The sequence below is a fragment of the Prionailurus bengalensis genome, chromosome D1, assembly GCF_016509475.1.
Source record: "Prionailurus bengalensis isolate Pbe53 chromosome D1, Fcat_Pben_1.1_paternal_pri, whole genome shotgun sequence".
Taxonomy (NCBI): Eukaryota; Metazoa; Chordata; class Mammalia; order Carnivora; family Felidae; genus Prionailurus; species Prionailurus bengalensis.
In genome coordinates, this window is record NC_057346.1 from 22589385 (window position 1) to 22605000 (window position 15616).

At 39.2% G+C, this 15616-nt stretch overlaps 1 protein-coding gene across 2 annotated transcripts in view; it reads left to right on the top strand.

The window, feature by feature from the left end:
- The first annotated feature begins 4233 nt into the window (after nucleotides 1–4233).
- Nucleotides 4234–15616, top strand: part of CHEK1 (checkpoint kinase 1) — a 33264-nt gene continuing 21881 nt past the window's right edge. The window contains exons 1-5 of one of the 2 annotated variants that reach the window (XM_043579743.1): nucleotides 4234–4979; nucleotides 5689–5773; nucleotides 6850–7073; nucleotides 8283–8347; nucleotides 8437–8506. In XM_043579743.1, the coding sequence (XP_043435678.1) occupies nucleotides 5709–5773; nucleotides 6850–7073; nucleotides 8283–8347; nucleotides 8437–8506 (424 nt within the window). In that variant the 5' untranslated portion in view covers nucleotides 4234–4979; nucleotides 5689–5708. The remainder of the gene's footprint in view (nucleotides 4980–5688; nucleotides 5774–6849; nucleotides 7074–8282; nucleotides 8348–8436; nucleotides 8507–15616) is intronic. The other variant, XM_043579744.1, reaches the window with a different exon arrangement.

A 15616-nucleotide genomic window follows, 5' to 3' on the forward strand; every position in this document is an offset into this window, starting at 1 on the left:
TAGCTAGGTTTTTTTGTTTTTGTTTTGTTTTTTTTCTTGAGCAAGAATAAATCAAGTGAGGATCACTTGAAGTTTTGAAGAAAGACTCAAGGCAGTGAAATTATTGTTCTCAATGGACGTGAAACTTCTCCAGTATTATATATGGAATTTGATGATCAGTTGGTATTTTTGAATCAGCTGAAATATAATCAGACATTTCTATTTGAAATCCAGCTTTTCAGTATTCACTTATCCATGATACAGTAAATGTCTTTTTGCTCATTTCTTTTAGCTTATATGCTAAAACTCTTGTAATTATTTAAGGGTGGCTTCTTTCTCCCTTAGTGTCAGCCTGTTTGTTGTTATTCTATGCTGCAAACAAACTCAGTGATCTGGTTTTGAAGCCCTGGTGAAATGAGCTACAAATTGAAAGGGGGAAGAATTGCTATTACCAAGTAGCTAGAGACAATGCTAGCCTGACTGCAGTAAAGGGGAACAGAAACTTAAAAACAAACTTAACTAAAAGCACAGTAGTTCCATCAATATTTAATGTCAGGACAAACAGCCTTATATTCAGTACAGTAGGACACTGTGTATTTGACAACATACGACATATATCAGTGATGTATATAAACCCTAAGTCATAACAAAAATACAAGGTAACTGTTGAGTGTTGCCTGTTTAAGAAACAGGAGCAATTACATGGCTTTTAGATAAGTCAAAATGGTGCTCCTAAAGGGTATGCTCAGGTATTCTTGTATACCCAGGAAACTTAGCCTTCCAACCAACTTCTATACCAAGTGCTTGACCTGTGGGTGAGATTTAGATTTGGTGTAAGATCTAATTTACTATATGTAAATATGTTACTTGATTTAGATACAGAATTTCTCCCTAGTGGAAGAGGTTATTCTGAGTTTCTTTTTTTTTTTTTTTTTTTAAATCGATATGAGCAATACCAGGTAAAGATCATTAGTGATCTTCCTTGTTAGTATATATGGGCTAGATAACTCTTTAACTTATCACTATCATTGTTATTCTTACAATTTTAGTTTTGTTATCTTCTAGGCTACGTGAAGCTATCTTTTTTTAAGATTTACTTTTCACCTTTCATGGTTGTAGTGCACCTAGTGTAAGAAAAAGATAGTTATAAAAAAAGCAACAACACTGTTTTCCACCTCCCAGAGACCCCACTTTCAACTCTGCTGATTCTCACATTACTTACCTCCCTATCATTAAATAACTTGCTTTAGTTTGCTGTGTGTTGGTTTTTCAATTTTAGGTATCATTTGTTGACTTGGTGGTGTGGAAATTGAGGGTGCTATTCCCATGGACACACAGATTCTTACCATTTTAAAGTTCTATATTTTAGTTATGATTTACAATAGCTCAATAGTTTTTACTTTATGTTTTTTCACAACTAGGCCATGTGGTATATATGCTTTTACGGCTTTTTTTTTTTTTCCTTCCGCATAACTTTTTTGGAGAAAAAAGCTTTTCTCATTTGTATTTTGTACTTGACACTAATTTCTCCCCGAGCTCTCCTTCATTTGTGCCAGCTTCCTTTCAATATGTTCAAGCTTGTTAGGTATTCATTCTTGGGGATGTCTTCTGTTTTGGTATGTTGTGGTTTGGATTGGTTTACGTCTTAGGCCTGTTGGGTTGGTAGGTCCTCCATATTGTGTTAATCTCCTATTTCCTTCTTGATTATCACCTCTATTTACCTTCCTGAGAAAATGTGTGGGAGATAGATCTTGCATGTTTCTTGTCACACTCAATTGGGCAAGTACAGAGGTCCAGGTTGGGGAAAACTTTTCCTTAGAATGATTATTTTTTTTAATTTTTAAGTTTATTTCTTTGAGAGAGAGCCAAGCAAGCAAGAAGCGGGGTGGCAGAGAGAGAGGGAGAAAGGGAATCCCAAGCAGGCTCTGCACCATCAGCACAGAGCCTGACGTGGGGCTGGACCCCATGAACTGTGAGATCATGACCTGAGCTGAAACCGGGAGTCAGATGCTCAGCCAACTGAGCCACCCAAGAGCCCCTCCTTAGAATTATTTTGAAGGCATAGGCCATTCATTGTTTTCTGTCTTCTAAATGTTGTTGAGAAATGCAATGCTATTCTGATTCTCAATTTTTTCGTATGTGTCCATTCCCTCCAATTCCCACCACAGGCCTATTAGGAACCTCTCTTTTTATGTAATATTTTGGAATTTTCCCAATGATGCACTTGGGGATGGGTCATCCATTGTGCTGGGTACTTTAAACTTTTAAGTATGGAAAGTCAAGTTCTTCAGTTCTAAGAAATTTACTTATTTGTGTATTCTCTCAACTCCTTTTCTCTTTCTGAAAATTATTTGGATGTTGGACTTACTGGGTTAGTCTTCTGATACTCTTCTTTTTTTTTTTTTAATTTACATCCAAGTTAGTTAGCATTTTTTAATGTTTATTTTTGAGAGCGGGAGAGGGGCAGAGAGAGAGAGAAGACGATAGACGATCTGAAGTGGGCCCTGTGCTGACAGCAGAGAGCCCAGAGTGGGCCTTGGACTCACAAACTGTGAGATTGTGACCTGAGCCGAAGTTGGATGCTTAACTGGCTGAGCCACCCAGGTGTCCCTAGTCTCCTGATACTCTTATATGTACTCTTGGTTTCCTATCTTTATTTTTTTTTCTGGGAGATTTCCTAAACTTTTTTTTCTAACCTTTCTATTTAGTTTCCTTTTTTTTTCTGCTGTTACTATTTTTTTTTTTTATGTCCAAGAGCTTTTTAAAAAAAATATTCCTTTGTTTTAATATCCTTCATATTAAAGGCCTTTTCAAATTCTTGGTTGTCTGCTCTTCTTAGGAAGTGGGGCCCTAAAAAGCTGATTGGAAGGTCTATATGGGGTGGGGCTTACTGAATGTCAGCTGCTCTCCTGTGATCTGGCTGAGTTGTCACGTTGATACACAGGAACAGAATTACATTGTTACATAATTGTTACATAGGAGATCCCTGATACTGGTATTTTTAGATCTTTTAGATAGGTTAGATTCCCTCCTGAAGGCCTGTATGTCTTAGGGATGCCTAGCTGGCAGATTTCTGGGAGTAAGGTGGGGCAAGAAGGCTTTGAGGTTCAGTACATAAACTTAATACCTTTGTTTTCAGTAAGGTACCCAAGTTTTTAACTGTGCCTGATGCTCTCCAGTTAGGATAGGGTTTACCCTCTCAAGTTTTGTACCAGCTTTGGGGAGGAGCAGTTCCTTGGGTATATAAGGAGGGACGGGATCCAATTCTTTTGGCTTCTTAGTCTTTCAGCCTGCCCTGTTTAGCCCCACCTTCATCTCCACGTTCAGTTACCTGGTGTCACTAACCCAACTTGAGCCTTTTGGGAGTTCTGTGATGTAAATCAAGTTGCTTTTCTTATTGCTGGTTTTAAGATTCATCTTTATCATTCATCTAAAAACTTCCCGATTTCCAAAATTTTGTTTTTCATACTCCATTCTTGTGGGTTATTGCCTTTTGTTACAAATTTACTATTTTAAAATAGTAAACTTTACTATTATTAAATCGTTGTTTTAATATTTATTGTAGTAAGGTTTCAGAAGGGAACAGAGGCTATTGTGTGCACTGATTCTCTCACATTCTTTAACTGGTATTCTGCCTGAAACCTGTATACCTTATTCATTTTTCAGGCTAAGATAGCTTAATTCCATCCAGACACAGGAACTGTGTAGGCCCCCCTCTTCCTTTCTTCATATTCTTTGTTTATAGCACAGTGCAAAAATGGAGTAAATGACCTGGAAAACTTACTTTATTCCATGAAGCCTAAACTGTTGATGTCATGGTTAAAAACTCCAACAAGCACTTTGAAGTGCTGTGGCCTTGTTTTTCTGTCCCCGGACTTTGCTTTAAAACATGTGTGTGCTTTTTTTGGGTAACATGTACACTCATTTTACTGTATTACCAGTATCACAATCAAGAGCTTTATACTCGAGGTGTGTAGCCCAGTTATAAGAACTGGAGAATTTAATGGAGATTATCTTGCCTGCACCTTGAGTTCCCAGTCTAGTTTACTGTCGAGGGGGAACACTTACGGTTTTTCCACATTATTTTGTTCTCAAGCAAGTCCCTAGCCCAAGAATTTTCTTTCCCATTTAAACTGGTTACTCTGCTTTTAAAATAACGCATCGTAAAAAACGAGGCAAAACAGTCCCTTTGCCTCCAGCTGTCTTTTTTACACAGAATGAAAAAGAGGATAGAAGAATTAAGGCTATGGAGATGCTGTTCCTTCAGAAAGGCTGGGCTAAAGTCGTGTTTTGGAGTCTGGAGACACAAGGCAAAACTGGCTATCCTGACACGCCCTCACAGTACAAAGTGTCGCTTGCTTCCGAGGGATGCCTTTCCACCCCCCACCCCGCAGCGCGGCCAGTCTGTGCTTCTCGCTCCCGCCACAAAGTTCTTTCATTCTTCACGGGATCTGTTCGAAACGGCTGTTCTAGCTTCTCGGCTCTAGTTTGATCTGTACCCCTTCTTAAAGTTTCCGAGGCAACACTTCTGAATACTATCCGCACAATGCTGGCAGGCCCAGAGCAGCGGGGAGGGTACTCGAGGACCCGCACTCCCAGCGTGTGTGCAGGTCTCCGAGGGGACTTCGGCTCCGCCCAGGAGCGCGAGGACGGCCCGACTGCGGGCCACGCACCGGACACCCTGCATGCACTGGGGCCGGGAGATTCTTCGCGTTGATGCGCTCGGCTGTTCTTAAACCTCTCCAGCCTGGGTCTCCTCTCGACTCTAAAGTAACCCGGACCTGGCCCGCTCACGCCTCGGGGTCAACCTCTGGGTACCGGCCTCCCGAAGAGGCCACTCTTCACAGCAGCCTCAGTAGGAGACGCGCGCTCTCCTGCTTTACGGCAAGGGTGCGCGCGTTTGCGACAGCGTGACGCCGGGAAAGTTTTGGCGGGAAAAGCGCCGCATTTGGATTCCTGTGGTGGCGGGCAAAGGACGGCCTGGTGAGGAGAGGCAGCCGGTAGGGTTGGAAAGGAGTCTGGAAAAGGACTTCGGGGGTCTACATTCGTTGAGAGGGGCATGGCGAGAGAAAGTTATGGGTGACAAGCGAAGTGGATCAGAGATTCCCGCGGAGGGGCGGTTTCTGAGACTGGAGGAGTTTGGGACCAGGGGTACCCTGTTGTAGAGGGATTGGAGAGACTACCTCTCTGCCTGCTGGGGACCACAAAGGTTTGGGCGCCAGCCGTCTCGAGGGCCAGCTAGCCCTTCCTTCCGCTTCTTGGGGCAGTTTGGCCCCGCCCCAGGCTCCTCCCGGCCTTCTGGATGGCGTGGGGGTGGGAATTGGAGCTGAGCAAGGGGGGAGGAGGGGCGGCAGGCGTCGTCGGGAAACCCTGTCCTGTAGCCCGCAGCCCTTCACCTGTCTCACCCCTTCCCTTCCCCAGTCACCCCCCCCCCCCAAAGCATTTGTGCCCCCAGCCTCTCAGCACAGCCGCTGCATTTCCTCGGAGGCCTGAGGGCGGCGGTTGTAGCTTCGGTTCGCGTGGGAGTGGGGAGTGTGAATTACACCACAACATGCCAGAATTTAGCATACTTGCTGGTGCTTGAGAGCCTTGGGTAAAATACGGGTGAGGCGGAGGGGGAAACCAAACTGTTAGTTACGTTGAGGGATCGTGGCAGATGGTTGAAGCTTATCCTCAGCCCCGTCTTTTCCGGGTTCCTGCCTTTTACAGCCGTGATCCATCCTGGAGTCATGGCAGTGCCCTTTGTGGAAGACTGGGACTTGGTGCAAACCCTGGGAGAAGGTGCCTATGGAGAGTGAGTTTGAGTCCTTTTACCTTGCCTTCACGCTTGCTTTCGTTTTCTGTCTGTTGTCTTGTTTGAGTACAGATTTGTTGTTTTGGAGTTGTGTATTCTATTTTGTTTTCATTTATTTATTTAGACAGGGAGCGAGCATGGTTGAGAGGCGGGGGGGGGGGGGGGGCGGGGGGAGAGAGAGAGAGAGAGAGAGAGAGAGAGAGAAAGAGAGAGAATCTTACACAGGCTCTATGCCCAGTGTGGACCCAAACTTGAGGCTCGATCTCACGACCCTGGGATCATGACCTGAGTGGAAATCAAGTCAGATGCTCAACCAACTGACCCACCTAGGCACACCAGGAGTTGTTTATTATAATACAGTGGCATCTCAGAGAACAGATCTTTGCATTTGAAATCTAAGACCTTTGGGAACTAAAGCCGCGTGAAATTTTGTAAGGATCAATTTTTTTCTTCCTTTTTAAAAATTTTTTTTTCTGTAAAGAAGTGGAAGAGACCTGTGAAGTCAGGTTCTCCTCCCACATATTCCTTGCTGGGTTTTAAGCATAGTGGTTAAATGAGCAAATGAACAGACTCTGGAGTCAGACTACCTGGTTTCAGATTTTCACTCTGTTACATACTAACACATTGTTTTGTGTTCTTAGGCAAGCTCCTTAATGTATCTTGTTTCCTCAGGTCTACCATGACAATAATAGTACCTACCCCATAGGTGCTTAGATCAGTTAGCACAAGCATATATAGCATGAGGTTAATAAATATTAGGTAACGTTATTAAAATCAAATAAATAGAGCATGTGTATATGTGATGTGGCCTAGAATTACTGTTAGTCCGTTTTAGTTTACTTTATCAAGCGTTTATTAAATAACCTTTGGATACACAACATAATGACTTCTGTAGAGCATTAGCCATCATACATCACATTTCAGAAAGGAGTACTGTCTGTTAAGAACATGGCAGAAACCATTTTCTTGGCTTTTACCGGGTGGAGAAAGTAAGGAAGGTAAAATTGTTGGATAAGTCAGTATTTAATCTTTTGAAGTCTTAAATAGAATTCACATGTCTTCGTTTTCCTTTTTAGAGTTCAACTTGCTGTGAATAGAAGAACTGAAGAAGCAGTTGCAGTCAAGATTGTAGACATGAAACGTGCCATAGACTGTCCAGAAAATATTAAGAAGGAGATCTGTATCAATAAAATGTTAAATCATGAGAATGTAGTGAAATTCTATGGCCACAGGAGAGAAGGCAATATCCAGTATCTATTTCTGGAGTACTGTAGTGGAGGAGAACTTTTTGACAGAATAGGTATGGAAATAAGATTTAAGATATCTATTCTACTAATTAAGTTTCTAAATTTGTTTTTTAATCTTGGATCTGCTATTTGGTCATTGTCCACTCAGAACTGCTTATGCAACAAGGAAATTACAGTAAGTTTTCTTGTTTTTGCAAATTATGTTAATACATTAAAGTATATATAGATTCATCAAGGAGAACCTTTTTCCCAAACTGTACATGTGATTTTGGTTAGGGTTGCTGTTTTCTAGAGTTTAAGAATGATAAACTAATCTCATGGTGAAGTATTGTTTTACCTATACAGTGATTTTTCTTTATAGACATTCCAGTTACATGAAATCATTGCATACATTTACAGAGCCAAAATAATAGCATGTTGTTATATTTGTTCTTTTTTGTTTCAGTGAAATAACTTGAGAACTTTTTAGAATTGCTTTACCTATATTTAGTAAATTCTGTACTCGCTACTTTCAGCATTCTATGTAGATTCAAAGGCTTGATGTTTCAGAACACTGAGAAGTACGTAAAAATATATTATGTGGGTCTAAATTTATTATCTACAGCTATTGTTTTCACAGTTAAAAACTGATTATTTAGAATCTCCAGTATGTATCTCAGGAGAGAGTTCAGTGTAAAAGAAATCAAGAGGTAAAGACAGAGATCAAAGTATAAAAAGAAAACTGACAATAGAACATTTTTTAATAAAACTGTAATTTTTTAATAAAACTGTATTTCCTAAAGGAACTTTCATAGCTTTGTAGTATGAGGGATTAGATGAAGTTTCATTTTGTTGTTCAATATTTGGTGATATTAGTTTATGTTTGCCCAGGCTTATACTTTGGCAATTACATTTTAGCGATGAGGAAAACAATGTCAGAGCATTTAGAAGAAATTAGGGGAGAATTGGAAAGATACCAAATAAATCATGATTAGTGTAAGATAATCAGAGGCTTTCAAGGTATGGCTTGCATTCTTGGTCTGGATAATAGTTTCTCTCTGTAGTTTTCCTGTGATGTTATTTTATCTTTGCCACATAACAGATGGGGAATGTGAGTTAATTAAGTACCATGTGAATTAACGGACACTAGAGTCTTAGTTGCTAGCGTAAGATTCTGTTTGTCAGTATACAATCACAAATGTCTAAGCTTTGATTTAGGAGACTGTGGTTGCTGCCTGATTATGTTTACATGGCAGGCTAACTTTCATTATTAATTCTTATAGAGCCAGACATAGGCATGCCTGAACAAGATGCTCAAAGGTTCTTCCATCAACTCATGGCAGGGGTGGTAAGTACAGTTGTTTCTTTTCCTTTTACATAAAATTAATATGAATGAAGTAAGTTACCAAAGTATGCCTCTCTCTGTTTCTCTTTTAGGTTTATCTACATGGTATTGGGATAACTCACAGGGATATTAAGCCAGAAAATCTCCTATTGGATGAAAGGGGTAGGTATAGCATTTTGTCACTGTTGCCTAAATTATTTTAATCTATACAAGGCAGAGTTGAAGCTTTTGCATTATTGAAAATTTACGGCAAAAAATCTGAAAAGTGTAGGAAATTTGAGACACTCAGTATATTTTACAAGCCCTTCCTGATATAGTTGTAGATGAGATAGAGAAATCTAATCTAGATGCAGGGTTAGCTCACTAAATGAATAACTGTATGAATAGTCTTAACTCTTCAGTGAATTAATAAAGGAAAGTTTATGTTGGAATACCCTGGACTATAGCCTTATCCTGTTTGTTCTAGTTAGTTAGTTAGTTAATTTTTTTTTTCAAGTTTGTATTTAAATTCCAGTTAGTTAACATAGTATAATATTAGTTTCAGGAGTAAAATTTAGTGATTCATCACTTACATACAACCCCCAGTGCTTATCATAACAAGTGCCTTCCTTAATACCCATCACCCATTTAACCCATCTCACAGCCCAACCTCCCCTCCAGCAATCCTCAGTTTGTTTTGTATGGTTAAGTGTCTGTTTTATGGTTTGCCTCTCTTCTTTTTTTTCCTTATGTTTATCTGATTCATTTCTTAAAGTCCACATATGAGTGAAATCGTATGGTATTTGTCTTTCTCTGATTGACTTATTTTGCTTAGCATAATACATTCTAGTTCCATTCATGTCATTGAAGATTGATTGACATTGATTCTTTTTTATGGCCGAGTAATATTCCAGTGTATATGTATACCACAACTTTATTCATTCATCTGTTGATGAACACTTGGGCTGTTTCCATATCTTGGCTATTGTTGAAGATGCTGCTATAAACATCAGGGTGCATGTGTCCCTTCGAATCAGTGTTTTTGTATCCTTAGGGTAAATACCTAGTAGTGCAGTTGCTGGATCATAGGGTAGTTCTTTTTTGAACTTTTTGAGGAACCGCCATACTGTTTTCTAGAGTGGCTGCACTAGTTTACATTCCCACCCACAGTGTAAGAAGGTTTCTCTTTCTCTTCATCCTGGCCAACATCTGTTATTTCCTGTGTTGTTCATTTTAGCCATTCTGACAGGTGTGAGGTGATATCTCATTGCAGCTCTGATTTCTATTTTCCTGATGATGAGTGATGTTGAGTATCGTTTCATGTTTGTTAGCCATCTGTATGTCTTCTTTGGAGAAATGTCTGTTCATGGCTTCTGCCTATTTCTTAGCTGGATTATTTGATTTTTGAGTGTTGAGTTTGGTAAGCTCTTTTTTTTTTTTTTTTTTTTTAATGTTTATGTATTTATTTTGAGAGAGAGCTTGAGTGATCAGGGGAAGGGCAGAGAGAGAGAGAGGGAGAGAATCCCAAGCAGGCCCTGCACTTACAGTAGGGCTTGATCTCACAAACCATGAGATCATGACCTGAGCCAAAATCAAGAGTCAGATAGATGCTCAACTGACTGAGGCCCAAGTTTGAAAAGTTCTTTATAGATTTTGGATGTTATTAATAACCCTTTATCAGATATGTCATTTGGAAATATCTTCTCCCATTCCAAAGGTTGTCTTTTAGTTTTGTTGATTTTTTTCTGTGCAGAAACAATTTATTTTCTGTGCAGAAACAATTTATTTTCTGTGCAGAAACTGTTTATCTTGATGAAGTCTCAGTAATTCATGTTTGCTTTTGTTTCCGTTGCCTCTGGTGATGTGTCTCATAAGAGGTTGTTATGACTGAAATCAAAGAGGTTGTTGCCTGTGTTCTCCTCTAGGATTTTGATGGTTTCCTGTCTCACATTTAGGTCTTTGATCCATTTTGAATTTATTTTTGTATATGATGTAAGAAAGTAGTCCAGGTTCATTCTTCTACAGGTTGCTGTCCCGTTTTCCCAATATCATTTGTTGAAGAGACCATCTTTTTTCACTGGATGTTCTTTTCTGCTTTGTTGAAGATTAGTTGACCGTATAGTTGTGGGTCTATTTCTGGGTTATCTGTTCTGTTCCATTGATCCATGTGTCTGTTTTTGTGCCAGTACCATTCAGTCTTAATGATTACAGCTTTGTAATATAACTTGAAGTCCAGAATTGTGATGTCTCCAGCTTTGCTTTTCTTTTTCAACATTGCTTTGGCTATTTGGGGTTGTTTGTGGTTTTAGGATTGTTTGCTGTAGCTCTGCAAAGAATATTTGTTCTTCCAATCCATGAGCATGTAATGTTTTTCTGTTTCTTTGTGTCATCTTCAGTTTATTTCATATGTGTTCTGTAGTTTTCAGTGTACAGATCTTTTACCTCTTTGGTTAGGTGTATTCTTATGGGTTTTGGTGCAATTGTAAATGGGATTGATTTCTTGATTCCTCTTTCTGTTGCTTCTTTATTGGTGTATAGAAATGTATCAGATTTCTGTACGTTGATTTTGTATCCTGCAACTTTACTGAATCCATGTGTCAGTTCTAACAATTTTTCAGTGGCATCATTCGGGTTTCTACATAGAATATCATGTCATCTGCAAATAGTGAAAGTTTGACTTCTTCCTTGCTGATTTGGATGCCTATTATTTCTTTTTGTTGTCTGATTGCTGAAGCTAGGATTTCTTGTATTATGTTAAATAACAATGGAGATAGTAGACATCCTTGTCTTGTTCCTGATCTTAGGAAGAAAGCTCTCAGTTTTTCCCCACTGAGGATTATATTGGCTGTGGGTCTTTCATGTATGGTTTTTATGATGTTGAGGTATGTTCCCTCTATCCCTACTTCACTGAGGTTTTGTGTTTTTTTTTTAAGTGTTTATTTTTGAGAACGAGAGACAAAGAGCGAGTGCAAGTGGGGGAGGGGCAGAGGGAATGGGGGACAGAGGATCCAAAGTGGGCTCTGTGCTGGCAGCAGAGAGCCTGATGCAGGGCTTGAACTCATGAACTCGGAGATCATGACCTGAGCCGAAGTCAGATGCTTAGCTGACTGAGCCACCCAGGCGCCCCTCTTAAGGGTTTTCTTGTTTGTTTTTTTAGATAGAGAACTCGAGTAGGGGAGAGAGGCAGAGGGAGGGAGAGAATCTTAAGTAGGCTCCATGCTCAGCATAAAACCCAACACGGGGCTTGATCCCACAACCCTGGGATCATGACCTGGGTCAAAATCAAGTCAGTTGCTCAGCCAACTGAGCCACCCAGGTGCCCCTATTGAGGGTTTTTATCAAGAAAACCCAACACGGGGCTTGATCCCACAACCCTGGGATCATGACCTGGGTCAAAATCAAGTCAGTTGCTCAGCCAACTGAGCCACCCAGGTGCCCCTATTGAGGGTTTTTATCAAGAATGGATGCTGTATGTTGTGAAATGCTTTTTCTGTCATCTACTGAGAGGATCGTATGGTTCTTATCCTTTCTTTTATTAATATGGTATATCATGTTCATTGATTGCAAATATGGTATATCCTATTCATTGATTGGATGCTTTTAGTCCAAGAATAACTATGTACTATTGGATTCAATTTGCTAGTATTTTGTTGAGAATTTCTGCATCCATTTTCATCAGTGTAGAACCCAATGCAGACTCTAACTCATGAACCCTGAGATCATGACCTGAGCTGAAGTTGGACGCTTAACCAACTGAGCCACCCAGGAGCCCTTGTTTGTTTTTTTTAATCTGTTATTTGGATAGAGATGCAAGGAGTTTAGCTATATTTTATGGATGTCATGAAAACTGAGAGAGATGGATAGTGAAAGTGTTAGCTTATTAAGTCAGGATCAAAAAAGATGACAGAAATGTCTGTAGCATGAGGCAGTGATTTTTGTCTGTTTTGTTTAATGGTTATTTAGTACATTAGAATAGTGCCTGGCCAATAGTAGGCTTTCAAAAATATTGAATGAATGGATACAGCAGGCCAGAGAAGTGGGTCAGGTTTAACTTTTCCAGGACAGAAAAATCTAAAGTTCAGGATTTAGATTTTGAAAAGTAACTAAGTTTAGTTGAATCACATTATCTTTGGTAGAAAAGCAGGTTAAAAAAGACTTTTACCAAGTAACATTTCGTATTAGTCACCTGTGTGATGTAGTCAGTAGAAAACTAGGGTGATATTGAGAATGAGGAAGATACCATTCCAACACTGCTTCAGTGAGGCCATACTGGAAATAATGGGTGTTCTGGGACACTACTGTAAAAGGTATGTAGATCACTGAAGTGCTTTTACAGGACAGTGATGAGACTGGTGGAAGGGGCACAAACTATGTAAAATAAGGAATAATTGAAGGAGCCCAGGAGAACGTTACTAGTGGTTAAATACAGTTTTTCTGAACACGTTGGTGAAAACTATACAGAAGCAGTGGATTAGTGCAAGCATGGACCCTGTATTGGACCTATCCAAAAATTGAATAGGTTGCTTTGGAATGTAATAAGTTTATAACATGAGAGTCAAACACTAGATTATTAATTATCAGGGAATATTATAAAGAGAATTTAAACATTGCTTGGCTAGTTGGACCAAAGTATTTTTAAGATCTTGTCCAACCCTGACATTTAGTATTGCTGGCAGTGTTGTTCACAAGTCACTGTACTTTCTTTTCAGCCTCCTAACATTTTCCTGAACTCTGTAATTGACCTTCATACAAGGAGATAAGCTAAGAAAAGCCAGTTTATTTAATAAGTAATGGAGATGTAAATATTTGGAATAGGAAAGCTTTGTTTCCAAGCTAAAAATATTGGGTGTTTTTCTTTATAAAGATAAAAGTTAATCATGAAGTAAGATGAAAAACATAAAGAAAAAGGTAAAAAATCACCAGAAATCCATCAGTCAGTTATAACCACTGTTAAGTTTTGGTGAATATCTTTTTGATATCCTTTTATTAACCCACCTACCTAGCTACCTAAGATCCTCCTTTGGTTATTTAGCCTTTTGCAAGTAGCTTCTTAAGGCACATAGCAAACATTTAGACATTTCGAGAATTTGGTGTATGGGAAAAAAGGAACAGAATCGTTGATTGATGAGTCCCAAGAAATGAGAGCACAGCTGGAGAATTCCTTTATTTATTTATTTTTTTTTTAAATTTTATTTTTTATTTTTTAAATTTACATCCAAATTAGTTAGCATATAGTGCAACAATAATTTCAGGAGTAGATTCCTTAGTGCCCCTTACCCATTTAGCCCATCTCCCCTCCCACAACCCCTCCAGTAACCCTCACTTTGTTCTCCATATTTATGAGTCTCTTCTGTTTTGTCATCCTCCCTGTTTTTATATTATTTTTGTTTCCCTTTCCTGATATTCATCTGTTCTCTGTCTTAAAGTCCTCATATGAGTGAAGTCATATGATATTTGTCTTTCTCTAATTTCACTTAGCATAATACCCTCCAGTTCCACCCACGTAATTGCAAATGGCAGGATTTCATTCTTTTTGATTGCTGAGTAATACTCCATTGTGTATATATATATATATATATATATATATACACCACATTTTCTTTATGCATTCATCCATCGATGGACATTTGGGCTCTTTCCATACTTTGGCTATTGTTGATAGTGCTATTATAAACATGGGGGTGCATATGTCCCTTCAAAACAGCACACTTGTATCCTGTGGATAAATGCCTAGTAGTGCAATTGCTGGGTCATAAGGTAGTTCTATTTTTAGTTTTTTGAGGAATCTCCATACTGTTTTCCAGACTGGCTGCATCAGCTTGCATTCCCACCAACAATGCAAAAGAGATCCTTTTTCTATGCATCCTCACCAACATCTGTTGTTGCTTGAATTGTTAATGTTAGCCTTTCTGACAGGTGTAAGGTGGTATCTCATTGTGGTCTTGATTTGTATTTCCCTGATGATGAGTGATGTTGAGCATTTTTTTATGTGACAGTTGGCCATTTGAATGTCGTCTTTGGAGGAGTGTATTCATGTCTTTTGCCCATGTCTTCACTGGATTATTTGTTTTTTGGGTGTTGAGTTTGATAAGTTCTTTATAGATTTTGGATACTAAACCTTTATCTGATATGTCATTTGCAAAAATCTTCTCCCATTCTGTCGGTTGCCTTTTAGTTTTGCTGATTGTTTTCTTCACTGTGCAGAAGCTTTTTATTTTGATGAGGTCCCAGTAGTTCATTTTTGTTTTTGTTTCCCTTGCTTAAGGAGACGTGTTGAGTAAGAAGTTGCTGCAGCCAAGATCAAAGAGGTTTTTTCCTGCTTTCTCCTCAAGGATTTTGATGGCTTCCTGTCTTACATTGAGGTCTTTCATCCATTTTGAGTTTATTTTTGCGTATGGTGTAAGAAAGTGGTCCAGGTTCATTCTTTTGCATGTCGCTGTCCAGTTTTCCCAGCACCACTTGCGGAAGAGACTGTCTTGATTCCATTGGATATTCTTTCCTGCTTTGTCAAAGATTAGGTGGCCATACGTTTGTGGGTCCCTTTCTGGGTTCTCTATTCTGTTCCATTGATCTGAGTGTCTGTTCTTGTGCCAGTACCATACTGTCTTGATGATTACAGCTTTGTAGTATAGCTTTAAGTCTGGGATTGTGATGCCTCCTGCTTTGGTTTTCTTTTTCAGGATTGCTTTGGCTATTCGGGGTCTTTTCTGGTTCCATACAAATTTTAGGATTATTCCAGCTCTGTGAAGAATGCTGGTGTTATTTTGATAGGGATTGCATTGAATATGTAGATTGCTTTGGGTATCGACATTTTAACAACATTTGTTCTTCCTATCCAGGAGCATGGAATCTTTTTCCATTTTTTTGTGTCTTCTTCAATTTCTTTCATAAGCTTTCTATAGTTTTCAGCATATAGATTTTTCACCTCTTTGGTTAGATTTATTCCTAGATATTTTATGGTTTTTGGTGCAACTGTAAATGGGATTGATTCCTTGATTTCTCTTTCTGTTGCTTCATTGTTGGTGTATAGGAATGCACCCGATTTCTGTGTGTTGATTTTATATTCTGCAACTTTGCTGAATTCATGAATCAATTCTAGCAGTTTTTTGGTGGAATCTTTTAGGTTTTCCATATAGAGTATCATGTCATCTGTGAAGAGTGAAAGTTTGACCTCCTCCTGGCTGATTTGGATGCGTTTTATTTCTTTGTGTTGTCTGACTGCAGAGGCTAAAACTTCCAATACTATGTTGAATAACAGTGGCGAGAGTCGACATCCTGGTCTTGTTCGTGACC